The sequence below is a fragment of the Lithobates pipiens genome, unplaced genomic scaffold (assembly GCF_037356315.1).
Source record: "Lithobates pipiens isolate NorthernLeopardFrog02 unplaced genomic scaffold, aLitPip1_a1.2 Scaffold_8, whole genome shotgun sequence".
In the NCBI taxonomy this organism is placed as follows: domain Eukaryota; kingdom Metazoa; phylum Chordata; class Amphibia; order Anura; family Ranidae; genus Lithobates; species Lithobates pipiens.
In genome coordinates, this window is record NW_027507903.1 from 135,740,490 (window position 1) to 135,752,520 (window position 12,031).

The 12,031-nt window shown below is 38.5% G+C and overlaps 1 protein-coding gene across 1 annotated transcript in view; it reads left to right on the forward strand.

Moving 5' to 3' along the window:
- Positions 1–12,031, forward strand: part of LOC143961992 (uncharacterized) — a 43,835-nt gene that overhangs the window by 25,831 nt on the left and 5,973 nt on the right. The window contains exons 10-16 of the mRNA XM_077471335.1: positions 883–1,077; positions 1,714–1,890; positions 4,332–5,072; positions 5,765–5,941; positions 7,658–8,014; positions 9,852–10,031; positions 11,338–11,607. Of these exons, the coding sequence (XP_077327461.1) occupies positions 883–1,077; positions 1,714–1,890; positions 4,332–5,072; positions 5,765–5,941; positions 7,658–8,014; positions 9,852–10,031; positions 11,338–11,607 (2,097 nt within the window). The remainder of the gene's footprint in view (positions 1–882; positions 1,078–1,713; positions 1,891–4,331; positions 5,073–5,764; positions 5,942–7,657; positions 8,015–9,851; positions 10,032–11,337; positions 11,608–12,031) is intronic.

The following is a 12,031-nucleotide window of genomic DNA, read 5'->3' on the forward strand; positions in this document are numbered from 1 at the left end:
AATGAACCACTGCTGGTAACTGTGTATGGTTTCCTTTTCTACATCATGGAGGTAAACAGCACCACACCATGTATAAAAAGGACTATGTATGCCCAGCCTGAGCTGTATTTATTAACATAATTACAATTTACTTGGTATCCTGATTCCAAGGAATCTGGAAGATGAACAAAGCATAAAAAAGGAATTCGCTGAACCATGTATGGAATATGCTAACAGTGCATAGAAGTAACTTTCCTCTGTAAATTCTCACAGTGGCTCTCTTTTGTTCTAAGTATATTTAGAATGTTACCTTTAAACTTTAAAGCCATCCACTGTTTTAATGAAAGGTATAAATTCAGCCTGATTTCTTCTAGCGGCACACACCATCCATCCATCAAGTTTGTTGATAACTACCTCCCTGTTCACCACGGGTGATGCTTGTTTACAGTAATATTCTGGAGAAGAGCCTATACTCTGGAATTCTCTTTCTTGCAACTAACTATGGGTTGTTTTCAACCATCTTTGTGTTATAGCTACATCATACAATTAATCTACCCCAGCTGGAGAAATGTAATTTGATAAAGAACTGTTTATTATAAACAATCACTATTTTTTATTAGAAAACACTATTTTCACCTTTCTTTTCAACCACTTCCTATCTACATGCACTGTCTCCAGCGTTGGCTGCAACACAGGAGTACAATGGGGAGACTGTTGTCACCCCACCATAGAATAAAGTGCCTACAAAATGATCTTTATGGCAGAATCATGTTGATATTTTATTGAAAGCTGCATATTTAAAAATAATGAAAAAAAAACAAATGCTTAAAGCTCATAAGTATGCTGTCTTACCTTGCTCCTCTTCATTGTAATCTTCCTTCTTTGTCTTCTTTCCCAAAACAGGATTCTGCTGACAAACTAGCATTGTCATTTTTAGAAGCAGCTCAGAATTTAATAGGTGGACTGATACCAGGTAAAGAAGAAGTGGTGGGACGAGTTGTTGTCATATTGACAGATGGTACTACCAGTGATGGTGATGCCATTCTAGAACAGGGCGAAGAATTTTCTGAAGCTAGTGGGACAATTAGTATTTTGGAAGTAAGTAGCTGCATACGAAATGATATATAATTGTTAAGCAGGTGCCATTTCCTTAGAACAAAGATAAAACATGTTAGTCTTTGCTTTAAGAATTTAAATGTTTTCTTGTGCTTTTGTGAATTCTTAAGTAGATTTTTTTTGTTTATAGTAAAGATGCAAATAAAAAACCTTTGTCTTCTTTTTACATGCACATTTTAAGACCAGGGATTGTAATACCATCCCAAATATATGATAAATATTAAAGGTACTCTTCTTTCTTTGTTGGGGCATTTTTTAGGCATTTTGCCATGGTACCCATGAATAACCCATATGCATCCTGGTTGAGAAAGGCTGATGTAGGAACACCAGCCAGTGAGCCATGCATATGTGCAGATCTGGTCTCCAGAGTACCATTCACTGTAGGTTTTTTGACATGTCTCACTCTAAAAAAAGATCAGCACAGCATAAATCCTATAATGGAATGCTGCAAATTCACTCCAGGGCACATGTAGAAATCTAATATAATAAAGGGTGCAATAGAACTCAAACCTAGGTAAAATTAATCAGACTTCCCTGAATCATATTAGCATAACAGTACATTTACAAATTTTAGTTGTTATTTGGGGTTGCTCATTAAGGAATATTTCTATTTAAAAGGGATCTTCAGGTGACGAATCTCAGGACACCAATTTATCCAAGGAAGAAAGGGATGATCTCATCCATGAACCAATCATCAGTGAGAAAGGGACCAATGTTCTGGATGGAAACGATGCTGAACCTTTAGAGGAATGTCCAGGTGGACATTGTACAAGGAAGACAGAGATGACCAAATGGGTAAATAAAGATGGATTAATTGTAAGGAGTCTATTTAAGCAGGATTCACAAATTTTTCCAATTAAATCAAACTAGAAAAATGTGCAAATCCTGGGTGAAAGATGTATGTATCTTGTGTGAAAATATGTATGTTTAACCCCTTAAGGACCGCCTCCTGCACATATACGTCGGCAGAATGGCACGGCTGGGCACAAGCACGTACCTGTACGTTGCTTTTTAAGTGCCCAGCCGTGGGTCAGGAGCGCGCCGCCGGCAGCGTGCTCCCAACCCGGTCCTGAGCTCTGTGACAGTGGCCTCGGGACCAGCAGACCCGCTGGTGTCCCGTGATCGGGTCACAGAGCTGAAGAACGAGGAGAGGTCTGTGTAAACAAACCTCTCCCGTGCTTTCTACTGTGGTTGTCACCGATCATCTGTTCCCTTTTATAGGGAAAGAAGATCAGTGACGTCACTTGCCAGGCCATGCCTCTACAAAATAAACATAACACCTACACTGCCCCCTAGTGGTTAACTCCTTCACTGCCAGTGTCATTTACACAGGAATCAGTGCATTTAAATAGCACTGATTGCTGTATAAATGACAATGGTCCCAAAAATGTGTCAAAAATGTCCGATGTGTCCGCCATAATGTCGCAGTTACAATAAAAATCGCTGTTCGCCGCCATTACTAGTAAAAAAAAAAAAAAAAAAAATGCTATAAAACTATCCTCTATTTTGTAAACGCTATAACTTTTGCGCAAACCAATCAATAATCGCTAATTGTGATTTTTTTTACCAAAAATATGTAGAAGAATACATATTGGCCTGTTTGATTGCATAAGAGACATTATTGCCAAAGTTTAATTTAACAAGCTGAAGTTAAAAGCTGATTGGCTACCATGTACAGCTGCACTATATTATGAGTGCACTAGTTTTAGTAAATCTCCCCCATTGCATGTCTCTTCTGCAATAAAATACCTGCCTGCTCACAGTGAGGTTGATTTACTAAACCCTGAGAGTGCAAACTCATCAATCAGTTTCCAGGTCTTTTTTCGTCAAAGCTTAAAGTGATATTAAAGGCTTTTTTTTTAAATACCAAACATATCAAACTTATCAGCTCTGTGCAGCGGTTTTGCACAGAGCAGCCCAGACCCTCCTCTTCTGGGTCCTCTGGCGGCACACCTGCTGAGTGCCCCCAGAGCAAGCAGTTTGCAATGGGAGCACCCAAGTAGACGTGCTCCAGAGCCGCTGCTCTGTATGTCTATTCAGACATTTAGCCATGGCTCAACCCTGTGCTGGCTCTCTCTTCATTGGCTCACTGGCTTTGATTGACAACAGCTAGAGCCAATGGCTCCCATTGCTATCTCAGCAAATGAGAAGGTAGAGTCCCTGGAGAGACAATGCTCTCATGCACATCGCTGGATCGAGAGGGAGCTCAGGTAAGTATTAAGGAGGCTGCTACACACAGAAGGTTTTTTTTATCTTCATGCATAGAAGGTAAAAAAGCTTCAGCCATTAGAACCACTTTAGTAGAACAAGCTGAAGTTAGAAACTGAATGGCTACCATGCACAGTTGCGCCAGATTTTCCTCACTCCAGCCTTACTAAATCAACCCCAATGTGTCATAGTGGAACTTTAGTTCCACTTTAACACATTTGGAAAACAGTTAAAGTGGAACTTCAATTTGAAAAAACTTGAGAAAATTTTTGTTTGGAAGGTTGGAATCGGTTGTTGAAAATCAGAAAATCATATGATTGTTCCTCGGATGAAAATGTTTGCCCAATTTTCTTATAGTGTGTACAAGCCTTTAGGCTCCACTCCTGTCATTTACAAACAATATAGATATAAGGCTTCAAGGGATCTGTGTCATGGTGCTGGGCTCAACATGGCAAGATCTATTACTTACATTTACTACTACAACCACTATCTTTTATGAAGCTAAGAAGGCGTGTGAGCAAAGGGACATTCAGAACCCAATGAACTATTCTGTAATTGGTCAGAATAGAAGGCTATAATATACAAATACTGCTGCAAAGACGACTGGAATGACAACCCAACCAATCACATGTACTTAAAAAAAAAAACAATCAGATTGGTTGGTTTATCCAACTGTCCTCCTTTTTTCCTGTTTCATTTTGTGCCAGCCTTTGTACATCAGGCTCGTAGTAATACTGCACATCTCTGAGGTCAGAAGCCTTCACTGCTTCATGAAAAAATAACATCTACAGCATCAGAAAATGTTAATGATTTGAAAAACAAATGGGGCTGCTTCCAGGAAAACATGTTTGTTTAAAGTCAGGTTGCAAGTATAACGTTACTAAGCTTTTTCTATTTCTGTAGGCATCCTAAGCTATTATATCACCACCATTCTTGTAGCATCAAGTTATAATCTCCATTTCATCCATTTTAAAGTATATGCTAAGAGAGTCAAAGTTGTGTATGCAGTAAAGATTTTCTCTCTGCAGCCAGATGTGCCACACTCTGGGGAAATTGAGAAGATGACCTGTCCCTTAAATGGGTGTGAAGGAATATTAGAGACACCGTTGGTGAAATTACAAAATATGGAAAATGAAGAAGAAATAATCATATTAGCTACAGAGGAAGCATTGACTGAAAGTTTATGTGAGATGGCTAATGAACCAAACTTGGAACTATACATAAAAATAAAAGCAGACAATGAAGATGGTGTCAATAAGCCTGTCATTGGGCTACAGAATGGAAACGGGGAAGAAACAAAGTGCAATTTGAAAGAGGGAAAGACCATTGATAATGTTGAATGTTTTGATAATCTTGGGTGTGAAAAGCTAGGTCTGACAGTAGGTCAGGGAAAAACAAGTGAGTTAAACAGTAAATCTATTTTAGAACAGAAATCTTTTGGAGAAAATATTACACCAAAAACCACAACAAGGGGCCGAGGAGACCCAGTGTCCCAGGCAGAAAATGAGATGAATAAGAGCATCATGATGACAACAACTACAGACAGAGAAGGTGGAGAGAAAATAATGCACACACGATCAAGAGATCAAAAAGAAAGTGAAGGGTCCAAGACATATATGCAATATACTGAAGAAGGAAAATCCACTTATGAAGAACTTTTAGAAAAAGAAGATGAAGAAAATCTCTGCAGAGCAGAAGAAGATAACGTAACCATAAAACCTAAAACAGCTGACGAATTAGATGGTAAAAAGGAGGAACACAAAGATCTGGTGAGTGTTAGATATTTGTCAGTGTTAAAAATGAATGGATTATATATCGCTTGGATCAATGACAGTAAATTGAATGTTTACAAGAAAACCAAAAACTTTCTTTACCTTTCTGCACACATGGCCAGCATCTGGTGCCAGAAGCCACTGCGTGGCACAGGGTTCCATCTCTGGATAGAAAATTCTATTTATCAAAGCTTAAATTCTTCAGAAAACTGTAGATATGAGCACAATTTTAAGTGTATGTTAATCCAAAACTAATTTTAATTTTGGATGAATTGGGAAAGAATTAGAACCTTTGTCTGTTTTATTTTTTTATATCTGTGGCGTGATTACAGAGATTGTACCTTACTTTCTGTCCAGTTTTACTAGACAGGGAGTGGGGGGGAATCTGCAAAAGCAACATACACAGAAATATAAATATGATAGGGCTTCTAGCCTTCCCCTACTATTAAAAAAAATAATAATATGTGTTGCTGTTGCCTTCCTGGCTGGTAAAATGTTGCCTTTCCCATTCTATTCAAAATTAAGAAAAAAGTTTTGCCTTGATAAAAACTTTAATACTCCATTTGTAAACAACTGCAAGATCTAAAACACTATCTTGTTATTCAGTTTTCATATAGAAATTGTCATACCTATATATTATCATTTAAGGTTAAGTACATTGTATTGCTTACTTTTTTTATTTTTTAAAGCATCCATATAGAAATTCTCCAGACACACTGGTAAGAAATGTCCTCCTGGCAACTCAAGATCTCATTGGGAGCTTGACTTCACTTAAGGATAGTATGGGAAATAACATCAGAGCTAAAAGTCTGGCTGCCAGAGACAATATAAGTAACAAATTACCAGCAGGGCAAATGCATGATCAGGTAAGTTTGAAATCTGCCAAATGTTGTTAGCTAGGTTTTATAGAGAGGAACAACTTTACCATAAGGAACACAAACAGGGCTCTACCATTTAAAGGTAAGTTCAGGCATACCCCACTTTTAAGTACACAATGGGGTTTATTTACTAAAGCTGAAAAGTGCCAAATCAGGCTCACTTCTGCATAGAAACCAATGAGCTTCTAACCCCAGCTTGTTCAATTAAGCTTTGGTAATAGAACCTAGAAGCTCATTGGTTTCTGTGCATAAGTGAGCCTGATTTTGCACTTCCCAGCTTTAGTGAATAAACCCCATTGTGTACTTAAAAGTGGGGTATGCCTGTAAGGTAAGAGGACTAAACAGCAAACAAATAGGGCTTTATTAGATTGAGTTGAATTTTTAGATCCCTCCAATCTCCCCTGTTATGCTGCAAAGGGAGCAATAAGGGCTGTTCATATGCAATGCTTCACGCCTGCAGTAAAAATGATCACTTCTGTTGCTTTTGGTGGGCAGCAAGCCCACCGAATGCAACTCATTCAAGTGAATAACGAAGCACTGCACACACTTCACAACTACGTGCAATGCATGCGGTTACGGCTTGTTGGTGAGGCAATTATGGGGTTAAAACGGGCAGTTAGAATGCGTCATGTTGCTTCCTTGCCCTCTGTCAAATGCCTCTGCAATACAATCCGAACAGGGATTGTTTTCAGAGGCTCAGGTGTTTCGACGCAAGTCTAAACCTGGCATAGGGCAGCTGTCAATGTAATTAAAACATGGTCACTGGGGCCAGTAGAAGAAATAGGTTAATTTAGTATGCTCTCTGTTATGTTTGTCATGTGCTGATAAGATGAAAAAAAATTCCAGTACAGTACCAATAAAAAAATGTGTATTGAAATTTACAATACAAGAGTACAAGCATAAACGAATACTTGTACATATGAAATTCACACAACATAACCTAATTCACAGGGCCCTAGCTTAAAAGAATGTTTGGAAACAGTAAAAGGCCAAAGGAAGGAAGCAAAGGTTCATAGCAAGAAATGTAGCCTGGGTAGCCTTTCAATTAGGAAGTCAAGATATAATAGGTTGAATAGATACTTTTCCAATGTAATGGATCATAAAAAGGGATGACTGGAAGGAATCAAGGCTGCAGAACAAAAAACAATGTAGGCAGATTACATGTTTACTGAACTGTCCAGGAAGAGGGGCACAAACAAAGATTTTGGGGCCATGTCGGTATAACAAGTATTATTTAATTCAATTATCTATTCTGTTATAGAGGATATATGCTGGGGTTTCTAATATGTCGGGATTACTGCCCTGCCAGCCGCTGAAAATAAATGAAACTTCCCCTTCTTAAACTCTGAAAAAAGGTTCTGGCAGCATGGATAATAATTCTATTTGGGGGTTTGGGGAACTGCGGAGTTGATTTATTAAAAATGGAGAGTGCACAATCTGGTGCAGCTCTGCATAGAAACCAATCAGCTTCCAGGTTGTTTTTTCAAAACTTAATTTAACAAGCTGAAGTTAAAAGCTGATTGGCTACCATGTAGAGCTGCACCCAATTTTGCACTCTCTAGTTTTAGTAAATTAACTCCTGTGTCTGAGACAAAAGCATTATATATTTTAAAAACATTATCCCAGAACGGACTCCAAATAGGGCAATTCCACCATATGAGTTGCCTGGTGCCGCTCCATTAACAGAAACAATTACCTCCACAGGATTTTGCAGAAAACACCATCGAAGGTGATTATCAATTTTGTGCTACTTTGGACTTTCAAAGAAATGAGGAACTACTAGCATTAGGGCACCTGAACATTACCTGTGACCCAGAGAAATCCGATGAACTAACCGGAAAACAGGACAACAATATATCTTTAAAAGGAAACAAGGAACATCAGTGTACCATGGAGGACGAAAAAGAAATGCAGAATGTCCAACAATCTGAACTTCACAGTGGTGTAAATAGCACCATAATAAATAGAGGCAAGCTTTCAGAAGACAAGAGTAGTCCGTTTTTATTGCAAGAAAATAACAATAGCAGTCAAAGCAACACTAATCAGAGAATAGCTGAAAAGGTGGGTCCTTTATCACTATAATTATTATTCCCCTGTAGTTAAGAACTTTATGATAAATTATACCTGGTTCAATACAATTTTCAGCCTTATGTTTACGAGGTAAATTTATGAGGAACATCTCTATGGTAGGAAGCACTTTATAACTTGTCAATGAGTGGATAGGCTGCTACTTTTTGGACTGGATGTCAGGCCTCTAGTAGATTCTATGGCTGATATGTCAGCCCAAGCATCTTTTTCTGCAGGTGGGGTTGGTTCTCAGCTCGAAGGGTCCTGACACAGGAGAGGTCAAAATGCAAAAATAGGTTCAGGTGGAACTATGCACAAAATCAAAAATAAGTATGACGTATAAAGCTGTATCTAGCATGGGCACAGCAGTTCTTGTTTTTTGAGACACTAAAGTACATTTAAAACTACATTTCCATCTAATATATGCAGCAATACAGAGGTGGGTCTTGATGCTTAGCTGCTGCATATATTATTGAATGGTTCTACACTTAGTCGCTTGTACTGTTTAATACCATATCTAAGGTCAATGCAGAACTGAAAAACATTCACACCTGAGCGTAGCTTTTTCAAGCGTTTTTTGCTGCGTTTTTTACAGCGGTTTGCGGCGTTTTTTACCGCGATTGCGGCATTTTTTACCGCGATTCGCGGCGTTTTTTGCTGCGTTTTGTCGCGAATTTGTGCAGGGCAAAAGGTCACCAATGTTAAGCATTGAGCAGATACAGCGTTAAAAACGCCCATAGAAACGCTCGTTGTCGCGCTAAACGCTCGAATCGAGCGTTTCCATTAGTTTCTATGGGAATGAAAACGCCCAAATCAGCCCTATTCGCGCGACAAAAAAGGGTCCGGAACCTGTTTGAGCTTCAGGCGTAGGGCTTCAGGCGACTTGGAGTGGAGATGTGAACCATCTCCATTGAGAATAATGTATTTTTTCCCCTCCAGCGTTTTGTAGCTTCAGGCGTAGGGCTACAAAACACTCAGGTGTGAATGGGGTCTTAAAGGTGTATCATTTATTGCCCTAATTTATTACTAATTCAGCAAAGATAATAGAATGCTGATTTCTTTATTACATACAATAAACCAAAACTATTATTGAGCCTTTATTTGCTCAGTTTTGGCCTGTTAACATACAGCTGAAAGTGCTGTCCTGTGCAGACTTCCTATGTTATCGCAAATAGCCACTCTAGTCCAGAATTATTAAAGTAGAACTGAAGGCAACATTTTTTTTTCATTTTGGATAGAGTAAGGGCAGATTTATAACCTCTGGTTTTTAGCCATCTGTGTTCTATTGGGGAGAGTTTCCTTCACTTCCTGTCCCATTGCCAAAACAGGAAGTGAGAGGAAATCTATTTAAAGTGAGGGAAATTCCTGATTGTCATCAGAACGAATGTCCCCATTAGAAGATTTCCCCTCTTTTTCTGTTCTGGTGACAACCCAAAATTAGATTTTCTTTCACTTTCATTTTCAATGATAACAGTCTCTGTAACAGGGATGCAAACAGCAATAAAAACCTGACAGGTTTTCTAATCCCTCTCCACTCTTTTATTTTTAGTTATACTTTAACCTTTATGTTGTAGAGATCTGAGAATGGAGGAGGTAGAGCAGTATAGAAAATCACACTGGGCAGGGCTGACTACATCCAGTCCACAAAAAGGGTTTGTTGTCTTCTAGAGATGTGCATATGATTTTTAATTTTTGTTGCCTTGATGTACATTTTCATTTTCTTCAGCTGTCATGTAATTCACTCAGGTGTGACCTCCTAAATACACTGCAGGGCATCCTATTTGTTTTCTAATGATCAAGGATGTAATTTTGTTTACCTTACTTTCACCAGGAAGATGCAGAACAAAGTACCTTTGTTCCATCTATAGTTGGGGTGTCAGCGCCCCCTGCCAGCCCTCCTTCTGGAGACAAAGAGCTGCATTTTGCTTATATGGAGCCTGATTTGGTTCTGCAAGACAGCAAAAATTTGAAGAACAGGTGGAGATCAATAAGTGAGAATCAGATATTAAAGGTGAGGATCAGTGGAGGACAAAAATGAAGTTTATGTAAAATATTTAAAATAATATATTTCTAATTTTGTAGTATGATCAGTAAAATAATAAATGGTTATTTACTAAACTACAGGCCACTCCAGCATTCAAAGGTCAAAAAAAATATTTATTCTTAAAACCAACCTGTTTGGGAAAATATTGTTACTTGGGGCCTGACTTTGAAACTACTGTAAGCTTGCCAACTTCTGTTTACTTGCCCAGTGAAATGCTATCATTGGCTAATGAAAGCCTTTCATTGGATAAGGACATGACAGTTGGTAGGGATTTTATAATGGATTTACTAGTCCATCCTTACATTGCACAATTACGTGGTGGGAAAGTAAGATATGTTTGCTATTTCACTAGATGCTGCTAAAGTGATGTAGGCAGTACTATTAGGTGTAAGGAACATGGACTTTTATTTTGTATTTTGTATACCAAGCATACATTTCCTGTAACCTTGGGACCTGACTACGTGCCATGTACAATCTGCCATTCAAGTGAATGGTGGTGACAGCTATACTTTTCTAAATGCTGATGCTTCTTTGCATTTGTGCTTACCCGTATATGCGTAGCCGACATATTTGATGAACACAAAATTTCAGAGTTTGAGAAATACGATGGATGTGTATGAGTGGGCAAATAGCTGATGCAAAAAAGCAGTGGCGTTTACAGAAGTACGGTTGAGTACAGCCATTCACGTGAATGGTAGGCTGTACATGGTATGTAGTGCTCCCTGGGCACAGGAAAGCGCTGGAAAATGTCTACACTAGTCCACGTACTTGAATCCTTGTGAAACTTCTTTCTGCAAGCAGATGTCAAAATCCTAGGGAATAAAGCAACGAAACAAACAGCGATTGTACAAATGTTTTTTTTTCTTTTTTACAGTAGTAAGTTAGGTACATGGAATTGTTGTAGTAAACAAAGAAAACAGTTAATTTCAGTTCAATGAATATCTAACCTACAGCTTATTTGCATTTATCAAAACAACTACATACCGTGGGAGCTTTGCTAAAATTGGAGAGTGCAAAATGTGGTGCAGCTCTGCATATAAACCAATCAGCCTCCAGGTTTTATTGTCAAAGCTTAATTGAACAAGCTGAAGTTAGAAGCTGATTGGCTACCATGCACAGCTGCACCAGACTCTAAGTGCTCCAGTTTTAGTAAATCACCCCTACGCTTTAATTTACTTTATAGATATATATTTCATTTGTAATTTGCTTTTCTCAGTATTTTAATATTGTAACCTATTATATTACCATGTTTACCACCTTTTGTGTACTCAAGTCTCGCATTTCAGAAAGATTAAAGGTTAAAGTTATCGAGAAGTCAAAAAGTGATTCAGCTTCACACAGGAAGAGAGTGGACCCTCCTATACAAGTTATCCCCGGCACAGAAGAGTCTGAGCATGGACGTTCTGATCAGTTGTGTTTAGGTAATGAAGACACAAAGACTGAGGAAGACATATTAAGAACGACAAAGGAACATATTGAGAGGAAAATCATAAGCACTGAAAACACAGAAGATGAATCCAGAGGGCCTGAACTAAATGACCCGGTAAGGTATATTTATTATAACTATAATAATACCATAATATCTCTTTGCCTGATTATTTTGTTTTGTTGTAGAAAACTGTACAATCAATCTTCAGTTGTAAGTGTATCTTTAATGTCTGTTTGCCTTTAGTAAATCCACCCCAATGTGTTAAAATTTCAGGCCAACTTCAACCACAACTAAGTTCATTTTGTGTGGGTTTTGGCAGCTTGACCCTCTGTTTTTTCATGTCTGTCAGTGACAAGTGGGTTCCCACATCAATCCAAAAGCAGAGGCCATGACACCATTGTGGGATTCCCCTCTTTCCCATTGGAACTCACATAATATGGAATAAACAAATCAGTTACAAAGGGGTGACACCTTTCTTATGACCCTATGTAAGGCATCAGAGACACATGGTGCCACTGTCAGGTTTGGGTAAAGTTTC